The 20256-nt window shown below is 36.5% G+C and overlaps 1 protein-coding gene across 2 annotated transcripts in view; it reads left to right on the top strand.

Annotated features, from left to right (window-relative positions):
- Positions 1 to 20256, top strand: part of LUZP2 (leucine zipper protein 2) — a 772382-nt gene that overhangs the window by 629094 nt on the left and 123032 nt on the right. For both annotated transcript variants that reach the window (XM_043973415.1, XM_043973414.1), the window contains one exon: positions 8330 to 8497. In XM_043973415.1, coding sequence (XP_043829350.1) covers positions 8330 to 8497 — 168 coding nt within the window. The remainder of the gene's footprint in view (positions 1 to 8329; positions 8498 to 20256) is intronic.

The following is a 20256-nucleotide window of genomic DNA, read 5'->3' as shown; positions in this document are numbered from 1 at the left end:
TGGGACTTACAGATGTAGCCATGTATTAGGCCAGGGACCATGAAGTACTAGAAAAGAGCTTTAAAAAATGAAAGAGCTTTGCATACAGTTTTGGGAGGTATACAAGTAGAGATGATGATTAACTGCATATGAATAATGAGATGACTAAGGAGTAGAATATATAAAGGACAGAGGAGAGAAAACAAAACAAAACTTTGGAAGATTGGCCTCTTAGGAGGTAAGAGATATATGATGATCCAGGGAAGAGGACATGAGAGAGATGGAGGGTAGGTCAGTAGTTTCAAAAGGTATGTAGAGATCCAAGAAATATGGGGATTGGGAAAATAGTATTGGTTTTGTCACTTAAAGCATCTGTAATCCTTAGTATCATGGGGCTATAGGAAGTTGATGGCAAGGTATTCAGAAGTGATTGGGAGGTAAGGAATCGCAAATAGCAAGTGTTTACCTCTGAAAAGTAGAAGAGGTAAAGATGGATAATCTAATATGATGGCAGCATTGAGGAGAGGTGTATTTTAAGATTTAGGATATGAGGGTATTTTGGGGTACAGAATAGCCAATATAAAGAGAGAGATTGAAGGTAAAGGGAAAAAAATTCTTAGAGGTGAAGAGAGATCTTAATTATAAATAGATGAGTTGACTTTGGCAATGAGAAGCACTTCCTTAGAGACTAGAAAACTCCCAAAATAGAGAATGAGATATAATGTAGAGAAATTCTATGGTATGGAGTAAGAAAGAAGACTACTCCTAGTGAATAGCGCTGATTTTTCTACCATAAGAGAGCAGTTTCTCTGGGGTCTGCTTGCCTTGATTTTACCTCTGATTGTCTTTTTTAGCTCAAGACACAAGTGCCACTTGTCCCAAAACAACAACACAAGAAATCCTCTCTGGGCACACTCTTGAGCCAAGTGGCACTGCAGGTTGTAAAGGGGACTTAAACATAAAGACAAGATCCAAAATTATCAAGTATAACCATATTGGCTGATGTGGCAGATACTCAACCTCCTCCTATTCCACTACAAGATGACATTGGCAAGCTTGTTAATGCCAGCATCTTCTTATCTGTAATGCACCTAGTTAAATATTATCATGGCTAATTCCAACCCCAGCAGGTGGGATAAGCAGGTGCCCCTCTCCAATGGGCAATATCTGCAAACAGCTTCCTCCCCCAACTTTCTGTCTCTGGAGTGTGATACCTTTCTTCCTCACCTGCTCCTAAATTTCCATTCTTTTGTTAAGCAGCCGAATTGCTAGTTTTCTTACATAGAAATGCAGAATGTAATGTCTGTTATGTTCACTTATAGACTGGGAACTGAAATGGGCAGAGGGAAAAAAAAACAGAAAAGATGCATTTAAAAAAAAAAAGAGCTTCTTTATTATTTGCTATCCATTCAATAAGCCCTCTTTTAAGAGTATCATACTATTTTAGAAAGCTCAACATAGCAAGGTCATCAGGTCAAGCTAATCTATCTATTCTATTTTCCCCTACATTATTCACAGTCTCTGTAACAGCTGCTCTCCTATTATTGCTGCCCTGTCTCCTGAAAAAAAAAGGTGGTGGTGAGATTCTTTAAAATTGCTATTCAATTCAGCTTTCTCAATCCAGAAAACATTTATCAAATGTATATTTTGTGGACTAGGTACTGGGGATAATGCAATGATATGTGAGAAATGGAATCAGTTTCCAAGGAGGGCAGAGGTCAAGAAGATGGCAATACACATACACATAACATATGCATATGAACACACAAATATAGCAGAAAAAGGATGTGATCATTGCATGCAACAAATATTAGCCAGGTGCTAACAAGTAACCAATTTTCCTTTTTTTTGGTGAGGCAATTGGGGTTAAGTGACATGCCCAGGGTCACACAGTTAGTAAGTGTTAAATGTCTGAGGCTGGATTTGAACTCAGGTTCTCCTGAATCCAGGGCTGGTGCTCAATCCACTGTGCAACCTAGCTGCCCCACAAGTAACCAATTTTTAAGGAACCTACACTGTCTAAGACTCTGTGCTGGACACCATAAAGCTATCAGGGAACCATATACCATCATTACCCCCAAAGGACCTGAAAAGATAGTTGAAAAATTAAGAAACTAGAAAATGATCAGCTATGACAGACTTAGCTCTTTTCAGCAATACAATGCCCCAAGACAATTCCAAAAGACTAATGATGGAAAATGCTCTCCATACCCAGGAAAACAAACAAACAAACAAACAAACAAACAACAAAACTATGGGGTCTGAATGAAGATCAAAGCATACCATTTTCAATTTTATTTTAGTTTTGTTTTTCTCATGGTTTTCCCCTTTTATTATAATTCTTCTTCCACATTAATAATGTGGAAATGTCTTTAACATGATCATGTATAGCCTAAATTAGATTGGTGGCTGTCTTCGGGAGGGGGAAGAGGAAAAGGGAGGGAGGTAAATTTGGAACTCATAATCTTATAAAAATTAATGTTAAAAGTATATTAACCTGTAATTGAAAAATACTAATAAGTGGAAAAAAGAAATTTTTTTAAAGTGAAGAAAAATAAATAAAAATAAAATTGGATTTTGAACAAAAAAGAAATGAGAAAATGCCTGGGTTTTGTCCATAAGGTTTATCTGATCACATTTATTATACATTATACGTCTTGTGATGATATTGTAAGTTGCATAATAATCTGTTTGTTATATATAGCCATGTTGCAAATTGGATTGGCTATAATAGTCTATGTCTTAGTGTCCTTTCATTCAGAAATGGAAAGTTTCCTAGTATATGGTCCCTAGATGAAGTATGAGCTGTAATTTGATTTTTAAATGAAAGGGAAAGACGATTCCATTGCAGAAATTTCCTGCCAGCTTGTTGAAGCCTAGGGAGACAACGTTTTGTCAGCAAAGTGCATCATTTGGAAAAGGAGAGGAAAGATAAATGACAAAACCTAGGAGATTCCTAGCTGGGGTGAAAAAAAATCACTTTTAACAAAGGGTGGAAAAAGTAACAAAACCAGACTTGATCCCCTTTATAGTGTGCTCACTGAAAGTTGCCACATATTAGAAAGAATTCTGGAGGTAGAATCAAAGGACCTGATTTCAAATCCCCACCGTGGCACTTACTAAATGTGACCTTCAACAATTACTTATCTCCATCTGTTAAATGAAGATAATAACATCCTTCCTTCCTTCCTTCCTTCCTTCCTTCCTTCCTTCCTTCCTTCCTTCCTTCCTTCCTTCCTTCCTTCCTTCCTTCCTTCCTTCCTTCCTTCCTTCCTTCCTTCCTTCCTTCCTTCCTTCCTTCCTTCCTTCCTTCCTTCCTTCATTCCTTCCTTCCTTCCTTCCCTCCTTGTTAGGTTTTCTTCAAGGTTCACCTGAGATACTATCTTTTACATGAATTTTTTTCCTGTTACTCTTCCCCCAGGTACTACCTCCTTTTGCCCCTCTTAAAATTACCTCAGATCTTTTTTTGGACATATCTATATTTGGAACTCATTATGATAATTAACTCTTTTAAAAAAGCATAGGAAACATTGTAAGTACCTTTCAGGTCCATTTGCTTTCCTCCTCTGCTACTTTAGGGAATTTCTATCAAATGAAATCTTAGGCGTTTAGTATCAATTCTTCTAGGTCCCTAGTTAGGAAAATTTCCAACATTTCATAAGAATTTTCATTCCTTGCCATAATTTACATTTATATTTAACTATAACTAACCACCCATTTTTGTTATAAAGAGAAACAATTCAGAATTCTGGAAACATCTGGGTTAAGAATTAGTATCATAAGGGGCAACTAGGTGGTGCAGTGGATAGAGCAGCAGCCCTGGAGTCAGGAGTACCTGAGTTCAAATCCGACCTCAGACACTTAACTCTTACTAGTTGTGTGACTCTGGGCAAGTCACTTAACCCCAATTGCCTCACTAAAAAAAAATAAAAATAAAAAAAAATTAGTATCACATATTATTTTATTGATGGACAGGTCCCAGGAAAGGTAGTAGAAGAAAGAGCAGACTAGTTTTTTAAGAATTTTCTTCAATCCTTGAAGAGATGAATACAACTATTAGTATCAGTCTGAGTCTTTAATATCATGATGCTAAATCTTCCTTTTCATTTCTCTTTTTTTTTTTCCATTTGCCCTTGGTCTACTGCTTCTTTTCAGCTTTGCTCCTGATTCCCCCATTCTTTCCTCTCCAGTGGCAGAAGCTTGAAATAGGTCTGTGATCAGAATTTCTACATCTCCCAGTTTTTCATGGTGGTGGTATATTCTCAGCCACTCTGAATCTTCTACCTATTAGTAACTTTACTCAAAAGCTTCTCATACTTAATCTTAAGTCTTTAATTAATTTAGATTTTGATTAATTCTCACCTCATTAAGTCAACAAGCATTCATTAAGTGTTTAATATATGCTAGGCCCCAGTAAAATATCAGAGTATCATCACTTTATGTGGGATGGGAAACTTGATTGCATTATTCAATCACTATTCCACCTTTATACCTATATGTGTATGTGGCAACATATATACACATACGTATATATACCTTGTGTATCATTACCTAATGTGTATATGTGTATATAGAGGTATATGGGGTGTTCAAGTAGGACTAGCATTTCTGTTGTTGGGACTTGCCAAACCCTTTTCACAGCTGCTCATCGAACTTTGGTGTCCACCTTCACCCAAATCTCACCTGTGCCTCCAAGAAGCTGTAGCATGAGTAATAGGCACATCCTGCTAAAGCTTATTGACAGAGAGGCTAAACCAGAGTAAAGGTAATTGACAGGGCAATAGGTGGATGCCTTCTTCAAGTATGTGAAGTTTTCCTGTTGAAATGGGCAGATGAAAAGACTTTATTTCTTATAGCCATGAAGGCAGCTGAAGAAGATGATGTGGAGTGCATAGAGCTTAGTTAGCCATTGAAGAAGCTAAGGCAATGCACTGCATCATGGGTCATTGATGATTATCTTGAGTTTATCCTGCACTGGGCTTTGATGGCTGTGAAAGAGAGAGTGAGGCTGATGAATTCTCTGCCTCACTTGATTCCAATTATTGTGCATGTCAAGATATTACTTGTGATATCATTGGTCCACTTTAAAAACAAAGGAGAAATATGGGGGCAGCTAGGTGGCACAGTAGATAAAGCACTAGCCCTGGATTCAGGAGGACCTGAGTTCAAATCCAGCCTCAAACACTTGACACTTACTAGCTGTGTGACCTTGGGCAAGTCACTTAACCCTCATTGCCCCACAAAAAATTTTTCAAAATTAAAAAAAAAACACAAAAGAGAAATAGCAACATCTGAATATATAGATAAATGGATGGATAGAGAGATGGATGTATAGATATATGTATATATGCATATTTATATATATTCATGTATACATGCATGTGTATATATGTGTGTATATGTATGTATATATATATATATATAATATATAATATTATATACATTATTGTGCAAGTAAAATGCATGCATATATGCATGTATATACAAGTATACTATATATTTATTTGCACTATATAGGTATAGGCATAGAGATATAACATGTACATATACATATTATGTATATGCACCATGCATATCTATATCTATTTAGTGGATATACATATGTTTACTTTCTTCTTCAGTCAAATGTAAGCTTCTTAAGTTGATTGTGTCTTACACAATATAAAACTACCAACATTATAGGTATTACTCAGAGGTATTATAGTTTTAGTTTGAGGCCACCACAATAAAGCAAATGTTGCAATAAAGCAAGTCACACACATTTTTGTTTGTTTCCCAGTGAATATAAAAGTTACGCTTATGCCATACTGTAGTCTATTCAGTGTGCAATGTTATTATTTCTAAAAGAACAATGTACATACTTTTATTAAGATCCTTTATTACTAAAAAATTCTAACCATCATCTGAGCCTTCAGTGAGTCATAATCTTTCTGCTGATGGAGGGTCTTGCCTCAATGTTGATGGCCACTAACTGCTCAGGGTGGTAGTTGCTGAAGGCTGGGGTGGCTGTGGCAATTTCTTAACATAAAATAATGAAGTTTTCTACATCAATTGAGTCTCCCTTTCATGATAGTTTTCTAAGTAGCAATGCTGTTTGATAGCTTTTCCCCCACAAAATTGAAGTCACCCTCTCAAACCCTTCTGCTGCTTTATCAACTAAGTTTTTTATAATATTCTTCAATATTGCTGTGTCTCAGGGATAAGGAGGTCTGAGAAGACAGACTGAGATGGGGTAGCCAGCCATTGAAGCAGTCAGAATCCATAAAACATTTATCATTTAAGTTCACTATCTTATTTAGGTATGGTCCATGGCACACCAAAATAATTATAACAGTAACATAAAAAATCCCTGATCAAAGAAACAGATATAATTTTTGTAGTGATGAGAAAGTTTGAAATATTATGAGAATTACCAAAATGTGACACAGAGACATGATGTGAGCATATGCTGTTGGAAAAAAAATGCCAATAGACTTTTTTGAGTAAGGGTTGCCACCAACATGCAATTTGTAAAATGAAGTATGCCTGTAAGAGGTAGGAGACAGAGCCCTGAATTTTAGAATGAGAAGGATCTGAGTTGGCTTACCAATGCTGATACTTTTTAGTATGTTGTCACAGCTAAGTCGCATATTCCTTTGAACTCTAGTCTGGAGATGAATAGAAATGGGACTAATAACACTTGCACTGCCTACCTAATGACATTGTTGTAAGGAAAGCACTCTGTAAGCCCTGAAACACTATCCAAATGGGAGTTCTTATTATCATGTATTTATAGTCTTTGTAAAATCTTGCCCTCAGGGAAAACTCCTGATTATGGTGTTGGTGTATGGACTCAAGCACACATATATGAATGTAATGAGCCCAATTTCCTCCTTTGCCCCCTTTATGCTGAGAAAAAGCTATCATTCAGCAATATAGTGCTCATGTAATGTAAGCATTTTATGTGCATATACATAGAATAATAATTAGCATTTTCCCTTTTTCTTCTATCATTTACTTTCCTTCCACCCCCACGCAGTTATGAGAAAGAAAATAAAAAGACAAGGAAGAGTTACTTTGCTGCATAAATTCTCCTTCTGTGTACCCATGGAGAAGATTAAGGCCCTTCTTGCTTCTAGGCCTAGGAACCTTGCAGTAAGCATAAGAGGGGAATAGAAAGGTCTCTCTCTTTCCCTCACTACCTACCAATGCTGCTCAGTTTTAGATGTAAGGTATTATGTGATATCACAAGTGTGAAATTACTTTGACCTGTCATTGAGTCAGGTAAGAACCAGTTATTGCTTTTCTTGGCCCAGCTCTTATTGGCTTCCCTTTTGTGGCCAAGATATACTAGGAATTGGGTCAGTGTTATGTGGGGTGGATAGTAAAGACACATAAAGTACAGTGAATGTCTTCAAAATTCTATATCTGGATGTGGTACCTTCAAAAGGCAGTTTGTTGATTACTCTTAGTCAGCCAGTAGACATTTATTAAATGACTACTGTGTGCCAGGTACTTTGCTAAGGTCTTGGGATAGAACTCCCAAACAGATAAGCTCTGCCCTTCAGGATCTTACTTTGTTGTGGGAAAAGATAACATACACAAGAAATCTGAAAAGGAGGCACCAAGGGGTATGATGGAGTCTACTCCAATGAGCTATTTGAGTGGGGAATGAAAGAGGTGGCTCTGGCTAAACTGAGAGACCTTTTTAAATGCAGGTCCTTCCACCTATTCCTTTGTGTCAGGGAAATCTTTGGTAATAGTGGAAGTGTTGGGATATTCTATTTGCTAGAAAGCTCAACATTTGTCCAGGTAGTTTAGATAGGTATTTGGAGCTTATTGCAGATGTGATAATATTTATTGCTATCCAAAGGCCAACACCAAGTAGAATGTGTTCCCATATTAACATAAAATGATCATTTTTGCATTAAAAGATGCAGATCAAAGTCATAGGTTCTGTTAGTTGCTATTTGTGTCACCTTGACCAAGTTCTTTCATGCTTAGTATTCCCCTCATCTGTAAAATAGGAATGTTCTTTTTGAATACTTTCCTTAAAGGGTAAGGAAACTCCTTTAGCCTTTTGTAAATATGACATATTCCTATTTCGCTGTCCATGATTGGCCTTGTTTCAACCTAATAACTCTTATATGTCAGTGCGAAAGAAACAAATTATGAATTTTCCAGACTACTTAATCCCCACAGCATAACTTAAAGTTATAAAAAGATCATGTTTGGTTGGTTTAATCTTAATTAAAAATATATGATTGTCATAAAGCATTTAATTGGTAGCCATGGAGGAAATGGATATAGGATCATTCCAGTTGATTGGACTCAGTTTTTAAAACACTTGATCCCTCTTTGTTTTCCCTAGGAGTCCCAGTTGAAAGCTCTGAAAGAGACTGTCCAGCTCTGCCTGACATCCGTTCTGCGCAATCAACCTCCAGCTATGAGCCTAATATCATCCAAAGTAACTGAGAGGAGGCTGCCGCCACCCAGTACCAATGACTCAAAAGTTCCAGTTGCTGTGACAGGAAAAAAGGTACATTTTATTTGGGCTTCTAAAAATGAAATAAGATAAAATACTACTTTGCAGTTTCTCCTGAGAGACCATCAAAGTGGAACCAAGAAGGATTTCAAATTCATTGAAAGATTAAGAAGAATCTCGAAGATCATGCTAACCTTGTTTCTCATGTCACCAAAATTACTTTGAAAAAGTTTTCAATTGGCTTTTTTCCCCAAGTGAAACGATTTCTCTCTAACACATTACAGATTCAGTATTTCAGACTAATTGGATTATGAGTCTAACCAAACTTAGTGAAAAGTCAATTAATTATATATTTTTTAAAGGAATCCAATTGTGTTACCTGAAGTCAATTTTAATCTTCAAAGCAATTTCTCTTAAGACAGTTTCTAATGATTAGAACTAGATATTCAACTTGTCATAGTGGATATTAGGCATTCCTTAGATCCAGGAAGACATGAGTTCAAATCCTGCTTCTGACACATATTGGCTCTGTGTTTTAGAATGTCATTCTCATTGCTCTCAGCAGTACATTCAGATTCAGTGTCAGAGAAAGTGCTGAGATGCTCTGAATAACGAAGTTTTCTTTACCTGACACTTCCTTGTACTATGTTAAACACAGGTCCAATTACTGTCCTTAAGAAGGAGGTGGAAAATGAAAATAGAGATGAGTGCCTGTCATTCATAAATAGACTTAGAAAACAACAAATTAACATTATCTGTGGTGTGTTGTATGCTTTTTTTTTATTTTGTTAAACATCCCCCAATTATTATTTAATTTGCTTCCAAAACACTGGGAAGTTGTGCTGGCAGCATGTGGCTAAATAGTGCCACAGTGATCTTATCTATACTTCATTTTCTAAGCAAACCCTGTTTTTACTTTTATTTTTGTTTCCCTTCCAAAGGCAAACAAGAATTATGGCTCAGTCATTATCTGACTTACCTCAAATTCATACCATCTCATATGTATAATTAATATTAATGAGGTTCTACTCTAAAATTAAATTATATATTCACAGGAAGATTAATTGTCTGTATAAGTAGCAAATGGTCATTTTTGATGAAGATGACACATACTAATTAGGATTTCTCTTCCTTTTTGCTTTCTTAACCATTCTTTCCAATTTTCTTAGATGGGCTCATGTTTTAGGAAGGTGGTGGATGGGGAAGGGGCACTTATTTTTGTAAAAATGTTTCAGATCAGGACAAAATGTTTAACAGGAATAGACCTCATATAGAGTACTTATGTTTCTCCACTGGCCAATTATCCACATTGTCATTTCACCAAGTAATCTGAAAACAGGTTTCCCAGTCAAAAATCATTTCTCAGAAAAGTGTTTCCATTTATCTTGTCATTCCATTAGGCGGCATTACATGCTGCAAGTGTAAGAACAGGGAGTACTGGGGTTTAGGCCAGGCTTTAAAACCAGAAACATTTTTCCTCCATGTGAAAGTATCTGTTCATTTCTATCAGCTTCCCTTCTCTTCAAAAAAGATGCAATCTTCATCCAAATCACTTATTTCCTGCTAGTGATAGGTGATGAGGCTTTCTGAACTGCACACTTATTCAAAGAGTTGGGAAGAATTTATAGTGACTTTTGTAGGGAGTCTCTGTGGAGCAAAAAGATAGTATAAAGAATGTTCTTAAAATCTGCAATATGAGAGTACGTATTGTATGTGCAAAGGTTTGCATTGGTAGAATGTGAAGTCCTTAAAGGAAGGGAATGTTTCATTTTTATCGTTTTTATCCCTAACATTTAGTATGGTACATGATTCAATGTAGTCGCTAATAAATTCTTATTGACTAAGATGATGTTACTAAAGTTATTGTTGAGTAATTCTCAGTTATGTCTGACTCTTCATGACACTATTTGGGGTTTTCTATGTACATATGCTTGTATACATGTACACGCATATGCCTATGTATGTGTGTTGTTAAGGGCTAAAATTCTAGCTAGTCTGTCTAAAATATCTAATGAGTGGTCGCCAATAAATTATAAGCTTTAGCAAGAGTTAGGTTTTTAAGCATTTATTAAGGAGAATAAGAATTTGGTAAAGAGAGAGAAAAAGGCCTAGATTCCTATCTATTAAAGGGAGAGCACATTTCTAGCTCTGCTCTCCACCCGAGTCCAGAGGAAAGAGCGCGAGACTGAGCGCCAGTCTCTTCCTCCTCCCACTAGCCCGCGTCACTTCCTGACTCCTGGTCTTGCCCTCAAAGACCTTCCCTTCATGGGCAGAACTCTTCTACAGTAAGTATCCAGCAGGTGGCGTCATTCCAATCGTTACAGTGTATATGTAGAAATGCATGCATATTTATATGTTTCTATATGTGTATGTGTACACATATATGCACGTATATATGTATATGTACATGTGTATTGTGATTAAAATAATGGAAGATGGGGGCAGCTAGGTGATGCAGTGGATAGAGCACCGGCCCTGGAGTCAGGAGGACCTGAGTTCAAATCTGACCTCAGACACTTGACACTTACTAGCTGTGTGACCCTGGGCAAGTCACTTAACCCCCATTGCTCCACAAAATAAAATAAAATAAAATAATGGAAGATGGCAGATGCCCAGGGCTCCCCCTGTGAATGATTGTACTGTCTGGGAAACTGGCTAGGGATGATTGGATATGGGCCACACCTGGCCTGCCCTGAGTGACAGATGCTGCTGATGTCAGCAGGGGAACCACTCTCCACATCCAACTTGAAGGACCTCCCTTTTGGGGGAGGGAAAGTAAAAGTAGAAAGAAGAATGCTCACTGAGGACTGGGTCTTTTTCCTGTTGATAAGCTTCAGGGAGGAGACTGATGAGAGGCTGAACAGTTGTTTCCTGTTGAAAATATGGACCCCAGGTGGTGAGTTAATAACAACAAATCCAAGTCTTTGAATTAGTTGAGATGGAAGCAAGTTTGGGGATTGTGTCTGTCTTTGTTAGAGCCAGGGAGATTATTCATTTTCCTCTTTCCCTATTCCCTTGTCATTAGCTTAATTAAATTCACCTTTGCATGTATTTTATTTCCATTAATAAAATCTGATTTGTTTGTGGAAAAGAGGCTGTCTATCCCCTTTCTTATTGGCCTCGGAGAAATAACTACAATAGGCAGTTCAGAAGGGAGGAAACTTTGGACCTAGAGGTTCATCATTATTTTTTTGAATCCCAATATCATGGTGAGCCACCCAATTAAATCTCCCCATACTAAATTTGGCCCCTACAGTATGTATGTGTATATATGTATATGTGTATACACACACATATTCTTAACTCTTCAACCAATGGTGATAAAGTAATATCCAATGCCCAAGGTTGCTTTTGTTGTTGTTTGTTTCTTTTTGTTTTATTGTCCAAATACTTACTTGCTTCCTACACAAGCATTCAGCGATTATCTGATCCATGACTTCTTTTCATTTTTTTTTTCTTTTTCTTTTTCTTTTCCCACTCTGTTCTCCAGCATGGTGAACACAGCAAAACAACCAATAATGCCAGGATGAAACAAGTTTTTTGGAACATGTCCATACTTTAAAATCCATGAAGATATTCATTTCAGTGCTGAGGGGGAAAAGGTTACTTCTTAACCATGTGGAGAAAATGACATGAGGTGATCCAATTAGTCAACTAATGAGGTTTATGAAACAGATCGCTGTGACACAGTACATTTCATCTCATCCCAAATTGTTTTAACGTGTTTATAAAGATACTAATGCATATTCAGGAATCACTTTGCCCTCTGCTCTAACACAGCAAAGTTGAGCTGTGCAGAATATGCCAGCTGTTCATTGGCAGAGAGAACATTTGTTAATTTTGCTTTTGATGATCCTCCACCTACAAATCCCCCCTCCTTCTTTTAACTTGTTTCTGTATTCGCCAGCCCTCAAGAATCCCCTCCTCAATGACATCTTTGGTGATTTTTCTAACACATTAATATGTTCTATCTCTTTCTATATCTCAGTTCTACACAGTGCATTGTTCAATTATCCTGCATTTGTTTCATCTTGGGCTCTAACTAGGGCCTAACTATCTGTTACAGTCAGAGAAACTGGGTTGAAATTCTGCCTCTAATATTTGTTACCTGGGTGAACTTAGATAATTTATTCATCTTATCTGTGACTCATTTTTAAAATGAAGAATGACATCCAAGCTTAACCCCCTCCTAAATTGATGATCCTATGATTCTAGAAGAGTCCAAGATCAACTGTAGAGTCTAATAGAATAGTACTTTAGGCCAGTTGTTCTCCTGGTTCTCAATTCACACTGTGTCAGATCATAGACTTTTTTTTCTGCTTTCCTTGAAACTTTCCATTATTTTGTTATCTCTTATGGTACAGTAACATTTCATTACATGATTATACTCATGTATCTCTGCAAAGAAAATCCCAAATGGGGTCACAAAGAGTTGGACACAAGACTTAAGGGACAATGCACCAACAAGATACATTGTACTGCAGTAGTCTCTGGAGATGTGAAGATAACAAAAATTGTTAAACCACTGCCTAGTGAAGTAACATGCCCACCATCTCATAGCTAGTAAGTGTCTAAGGGTGCATTCGAACTCAGGAAAATGAATCTTCCATATTCTAGACCTGGCACTCTATCCACTGTCACCTAGTTGCCCTACAATGTACCAGGAAAGGGCTTAATAAGTGTCTTATAGAACATACTGAATTATATTTCAATCTAATAAGATTCTTTTAAAAAATAAGGAAATAGCTTGAATATCATCTTCTTCAACACCATTTAAGAGCAGAGATTATGGCATTAAATCTATCATTAATAATTGGACTTGTCATGACTCAAAAATGTGTGGGAATTTCCTGATTTAGCCTTTAGTAATTTCCAATGAATAATTCATGCTATGCCAATGAAATGAATAGCATATAATTATTGTTTTCCCTATTATGTCACATATGACAATAATAATATTTGGGATGTCATTATGAATGAGATCACATATTTTTCAGACAATATCAGAAAAACCCAATTCTTTCATTAAATTGATTATGTCTAGGTTAATGGAAAACAGGAAATTCTCTTTTGTATAATGATATTAAGATGTTGCATATTTTTCTTTCTGCTGTTGCCATAGTCTTCATGCTGAGTTCTTTCCAATTAGATTTTTAAACTTCTTTAAGAAAGGGATTATTTGTTTGCTTGTATATGTATCCTAAGTTCTTACACAAGTGCCTGACTAATGCTAATTGTTTTATGAATACTCTTTTTGGTCTCTGTTTCCTTCCTTCCTTCCTTCCTTCCTTCCTTCCTTCCTTCCTTCCTTCCTTCCTTCCTTCCTTCCTTCCTTCCTTCCTTCCTTCCTTCCTTCTTTCCTTCCTTCTTTCCTTCCTTCTTTCCTTCCTTCCTTCCTTCCTTTCTTCTTTCCTTCCTTCTTTCCTTCCTTCTTTCCTTCCTTCCTTCCTTCCTTCCTTCCTTCCTTCCTTCCTTCCTTCCTTCCTTCCTTCCTTCCTTCCTTCCTTCCTTCCTTCCTTCCTTTCTTCCTCCTCCCTCTCTTCCTTCATCGTCCCTCTCTTCCTTCCTGCCTCTATTCCTCCCTTCTATATAAAACTATCTTATATACATTCTGAACTTTATGATTCAGGTACCTCTAGTACACTTAAATTGAGAGAGGTCGTGAATGGGATGGGCTTCATCAGCCACATTTCCTTGTAAATGAAGTATTTTATTAAAATATTATTTAATCAAATATTTGATGAATTATTAAAATATTTACTGAATTCAGTATGTGTTTAAACGAAGACATCCGTGAACAGTTTCCTGCGCTGACTAATAATAGCAGCCATGATGGTTCCTGGGAAGGAGAAGTCTAACTTACAGGTGAACCAGTGTAGAATGGACCAACAGAACAAGTCCTGAGCTACAGGGCAGCATGTGCCGGTTATAGTCAGCACTCTGTCACCAAGTCACTGTGTGTCCCTTGGGTATGAAGCCTCCCTACCTTTGAACTTATGTTTCTTCATCTATCAGATGAAGAGTGCTGACTTGGATCTTCTCTAAAGTCATCCCCAGGTGTGTAAAACTCTGTGTTTACACGCTAATCATTTTATTCTGTTACACTCATGTGAATTTCATACCTGTCTTCCCTCTATGGGTATTTAATTGTCTTTCCTGCTCTATAAGTACTGAGAGTTAACTTATTTTCTAACCAACTTAACATATTTGTTAGAAAGGTTTTCTTTTTCAATTGTTTTTGGGCATTGGGGAGGTAAAATAGATGTTTCTGTTAATTGATAAAATCAAATTATTATTATTATTATTATTTTAACTTACAAAGTCTTTCCTGGAAACTTGTGAAACATATCAAGTTAATAAATGACTGCTCAGTTTCAAATGGGAGAAGCAGAGATAAGTATATTTTTTTCCACAGATAACAAGAAGCAAGGGATAGAAGAAAACTATTTTCCCCCTCAAGAAAACAAGTTAATACAGAATTTAAAATTAGTTATCCAAGTTTTCTCATAAGTTTAATAGCAATTGAAGTTTCAAAACTTTCAGTATCCTCTGGATAAGTTCAGAGTCTCAAGTGCATTCTGCAGAAGACTTGAAAAACAAACCCATGTACTGGTGGAATGTATGCTCCTCTCCCAATGTCAAATAATGAACATTATATCATCTACTTATCTTTTCCCTGCTGATGAAGTTCTTGTCTGGGCTTCTTTGTTTTTCATTCCTCTTAGTCAGGTGCTCGTTGTTACTTTGTTTTCTTCTGATGGCTGCCGGATCTCTTTGCACTGGTTATTTTGTCAATTCCAAAGGCCAGTCAAGTCTTTTAACTAAGCATATGTCTATAGAAATCCCACCCTTTTTCCTGGTCCTTTATGGAACAGAAGAAATAGGAAGTATAAGAGGGATAGGAACTGTCATAGACTGTTCACCCTATTAAAATGTCTGCTACACAAGCATATTTTGAACTCAGCAATCTGTCTTTGTGAGGCAGCCTGGGCTCTCTTTCCCAAGTTAGGCTAACTTCAATGACTATTTCTGTTATAATTCATTTTTGAACTACCATGATCTTTCCATTTCTCTTTATATGTAGTAATTAAGGGTCTGCACTGAGACTTGGAATTTCTGGTTTCCATTCTCATCTGTGACACTAGCTCTGTGTACATAAGAAGTTACTTAATTCCTAACTTACCATATCTATAAAATGGGGACATGAATATTACCTACCTCCTGAGATTATTGTGAGCCCCAAATCATATAATGCATGCAAATTGACTGTAAAGTTTAATATTCATAGCATTTAATATCTTTTTAATGAAAACATTTCCCTAGTATGATTCCAAAGCTGGCTAATTTTAGAAACTATGATGTCCTCAAATAAGAAGAAATATAACTTTAAAGTAAAATATGATTTAAACAATAAGAAAATAATATAATAATAATTTTGATGGAATGTTGATAAAACAATTAAAGAAAACAAGATGAGAACATAAAAATGCCATCCTAAAACTTTTATTTAGTTAAAACATAATTATTTTATTTACAATGAATGCAAAAGCAGTCATAGCAAGATGGTGCTTTTTTTCCTAAGACCACTTCTATATGTATGATATATATATATATATATAGAGAGAGAGAGAGAGAGAGAGAAGAAGAAGAAGAAGAAGAAGAAGAAGAAGAAGAAGAAGAAGAAGAAGAAGAAGAAGAAGAAGAAGAAGAAGAAGAAGAAGAAGGGGGAGGAGGAGGAGGAGGAAGAAACAGCTAGATGGAAGAGAGGAAATTTGTTATGGTGCATGCTAAAGATATCACAAAACTAGTAGAGCTAAGATGATGTTTGGCATTTGCTAATGTTATCATAGTACTACAGAATCACAAAATTTAGGAGCTAGAAGGTACCTCAGCAGTCATCTAGTCTAAAACATACAAGAAAAGAGTTGCCAGTAACTATAACATACTCCAAAAGTTGTCATTTGCCCTCTGCTCAAATGATATTTTATTCATTACCCTGTAGAATATCTATTATACAGATGAATTAAATAACTATTTTTGTAGTTGAATAAAAAATGACATTATATGCTTTGCCCGATATCTAAACAAAATCATCATTTTCTCAATTGTTATGAATAAGTTATTTATAATGTTATTATGAATAAGTAAAAATTTATTAAATTTATTATATTGTTAACCATATCATTTCAGATAGAAACTTTTATTCAAAATAGAAATCGTTTTCAATAGCAGTAGTATCATTCTATTTAATTTACTGCATTTCTTTTTTTTCGGGGGTAAGGCAATGAGGGTTAAGTGACTTGGCCAGGGTCACACAGCTAGTAAATATCAAGTGTCTGAGGTCGAATTTGAACTCAGGTCCTCCTGAATCCAGGGCTGGTGCTTTATCCACTGCACCACCTAGCTGCCCCAATTCATTGTGTTTCTACTGGAAACATCCTGACATATGTCACTATTTTATTGTTCCTTTCTATTAAATATTTTGGTCTGTTTCACATACATATAAAATAACTTCTTTTTATACTTGAATACAAGCATTTAGATGTAAACTCATCCTTGGTAAACTTACTGAAAGCATCCTTGATATAATTCCAGTGGCAGAGAGAAAAATAGTAAAAATATAGACTCCAGCCTATTCCCACATAGTTTTGTTATTAGCCAGGTTTTTATACCTTGGAATTTTTTGTCCAATGAAACTTATAAATTGTGAGTATTGGGGTTGGTTGCATCTATTAAAACATTTTCTTAAAGTTGTTTTTCTTCTGGAAGGGGATGCTAAAATAATAGTATGTCTCTGAGAAACAGAAGATTTAGAAAGCAAAGAATGGTTTTATTCAGAAATACTAGAGGCAGCTATGTGGCATAGTGGATAGAGCACTAAATTTGGAGTTAGGAATATCTGGAATCTGTCAAGTCATCTAAAATTTTCTGTCTCAATTTCCTTGTCTGTAAAATGAGAATGATCCTAGCCCCTACCCCTCAAAATTATTGTGAGGAAAAAATGAGATAATTGTGAAGTTCTTTGAAAATAATATAGAAGTATATAAAGTCAGTCCTCAACTTTCACAGGAGTAATGTTCCTAGAAAAGAGCACAAAAGAAAAATAATGTAAATATTGAGAAATTGAACCTCTGTAAAATAGAGAAAACTGTAATTTCTTGCTAGGAATTGCTGGAAAAAACCACCAATTTTCTGCATACAGTTCTATATAGCAGAACTTTTTTTTGTTTTGTTTGTTTTGTTTTGTTTTTGTTTTTTGCTGGGCAATGGGGGTTAAGTGACTTGCCCAGTGTCACACAGCTAGTAAGTGTCAAGTGTCTGAGGCCGGATTTGAACTCAGGTCCTCCTGAGTCCAGGGCCGGCGCCTTATCCATCGTGCCACCTAGCTGCCCCCTATATAGCAGAACTTTAAATCTGATAATGTGCTCTTTTCCTAACACTATAACCACAAAATAACCCTTAAGTTGCACCATGGAGGGGTGGGGCAGGTGCAGCGATGTCTGAAGAACCCCAAGATAAAGAAGGGAAAGGGGCCACCTGCCATCTCGAATCTCCTTTTTAGCTCCATGTTTGAGCTGTTTTCTGATGAAAAGCCCATTCGTGGAAGCTCATGCTGGTGGCTTCCCTCCTCCTACCCCCAAAGTCAAAGCTGGGAAATCTTACCTGGGCTGTTTGCATATCTGCCATATTTCATGAGAAGTGGAAGGGTGGTAGAGTAATGGACTTAGATTTACCATCCAAAACCCAACAAAACAAACCAACAAAAATGCTAGCAATTTGAGCCATACAAAAAAGGAATAGGTTTTCTCTGGTGAAAAAGTGGGTTCCCTCTTCAAAAGAGGTCTTTAGGCTAAGGTCAAGTTGCTTCATGTCAGGTATATTAAGGAAGAAATTCTTCTTATAGTATGAATTAAGCTAGGTATCCTCTGGGGCCTTGCCAATCTAAATTCTATGACCAAATGTACTGATTTTCCCAAGATCACATTGCTGCTGGTTTTGTTTTTCTTTTGTTTTGTTTTTTTCTTGTTGTTCAGTCATTTCAGTTGTGTCCAATTCTTCATGACCCCATTTGCGGTTTTCTTGGCAAAGATATTGGAGAGGTTCACCATTTCCTTCTCCAGCTCATTTTATAGATGATAAAAATGGAGGCAAACAGGGTTAAGCGACTTGCCCCAGGGTCATACAGCTGGTAAGTGTATGAAGCTGGAATTGAATTCAGGACGATTCATCTTCCTGTCCCCAGACCCTGCACTCTATCTACTGTACCACCTAGCTGCTCATCACAGAGCTAGTATAGAGCAGTGTTAAGCTATCCTTAAATCCAGTATCCTTTCTTTTAGAGCCCACTATGGTCTCTGTTCACTTGGAGATTCTGATTCTTACACTCTATTGTTTGATTTAATAGATGTTTTCACTCATTCAGTGAGTGGGAAGTATAGAACTTCTTACTCCTAAGGCTTCCTCTCATTGATTCACTCCACTAGAAAATGTCCCAATGCTTCTTAGACCTTGTTTGTAGTTTATCTGTACAATATCTCAGGTCCTTGAAATAACTAAACAAATACATGGATTTAAATTAATTGAGCCTTGGTAAAGTTAGCTGTGGCAAATCAAGTAGCATATGCTAGGGCGGATTTACATTTCCACCCCGCAGGGTAAAGTCTCACTCCCTTGATTACTCTTTTCATATACCTAAGCCATAGAGAAAGAATTTAGAAAGGTCACTTGTTAAGGATCCATCCCATAAAACCCTGCACCCTTTCAATGGGTGTACGCATAGGTGTGATATAATTAGAATCTCATCACCCTGGATAGGGAAGCAGGCATCTAGTTTTGCAAGAAATTATCACAATATTTTCAGCATCATGTAAATTACATGCTATCAGTCAACAAACATATATTAAGCTCTTTATGACAGTCACTGTGATACACTCTGAGGATACAAAGGCAAAAACAAAACGATACAGCTAAAAATCAAATCCTTTCCACAAGGACTTTATATTCTAATGCAATTAAATATGTATGTACACAATATTTATAAAACAGAGAAGAATTGGACTGTCCTATTGGAATCAAATGGTTGAAGGAATATTCTGAAGGGCAGCTAGGTGGCATGGTGGATAGAGCATCAAGCCTGGAGTCAGGAAGACCCTTCCTGAGTTGAAAACCAGCCGTGTGATTCTCAGCAAGTCACTTAACCTGTTTGCCTCAATTTCCTCATTCCATTCTGGCTCCCTGGCAAGCATAGATTCTTATTGCTCTAAAATATAGGACTGAAATTTTCACTCACCAGGAGTATCCAGTGTCCATAAAATTTAGTTATGAATATCTGACCAATTTACCTTGGAGAAAAGGGACCACCATGGTCATGACAATTTCACACCATTTCTCCCATGCCTTTCCATGTCTTTTTATACCTATATCGTCTTCCACACTCCATATAATGCCCCCATGCCAAAAGATAAACTCTTTATAGTGGCACTAACGCCAAGTGGATCAAGTTACCATATTAGGAAGCCCAGTGGTAACTGTATTCCAATAAACAAATACACTTATATCAGCCTATTTCTGTAAAACTCACTATTTTCTTTGTGTTTTTCCAACTTAAAAAAAATCCAGTCTGAATTGAAATAATATCTCTGGGATTTGATGTACAGAAGACTAGGTCATTCTGTGACAATAGGCTCTAAGAAAAATGAGGCTTTAACAAATACAGCACTTTACTTGTTTTATTGTTTTAACACTAGAATATAATACATCTCCCAAATTAAGTATTAATACAATCTTATAGCATGACAGTACCCAACAGTTCT

Source organism: Dromiciops gliroides, chromosome 6 (assembly GCF_019393635.1).
Source record: "Dromiciops gliroides isolate mDroGli1 chromosome 6, mDroGli1.pri, whole genome shotgun sequence".
NCBI classification, from domain to species: Eukaryota; Metazoa; Chordata; class Mammalia; order Microbiotheria; family Microbiotheriidae; genus Dromiciops; species Dromiciops gliroides.
Note: the sequence above shows the minus strand (reverse complement) of the source record. Positions and strands in the feature narration are given on the sequence as shown.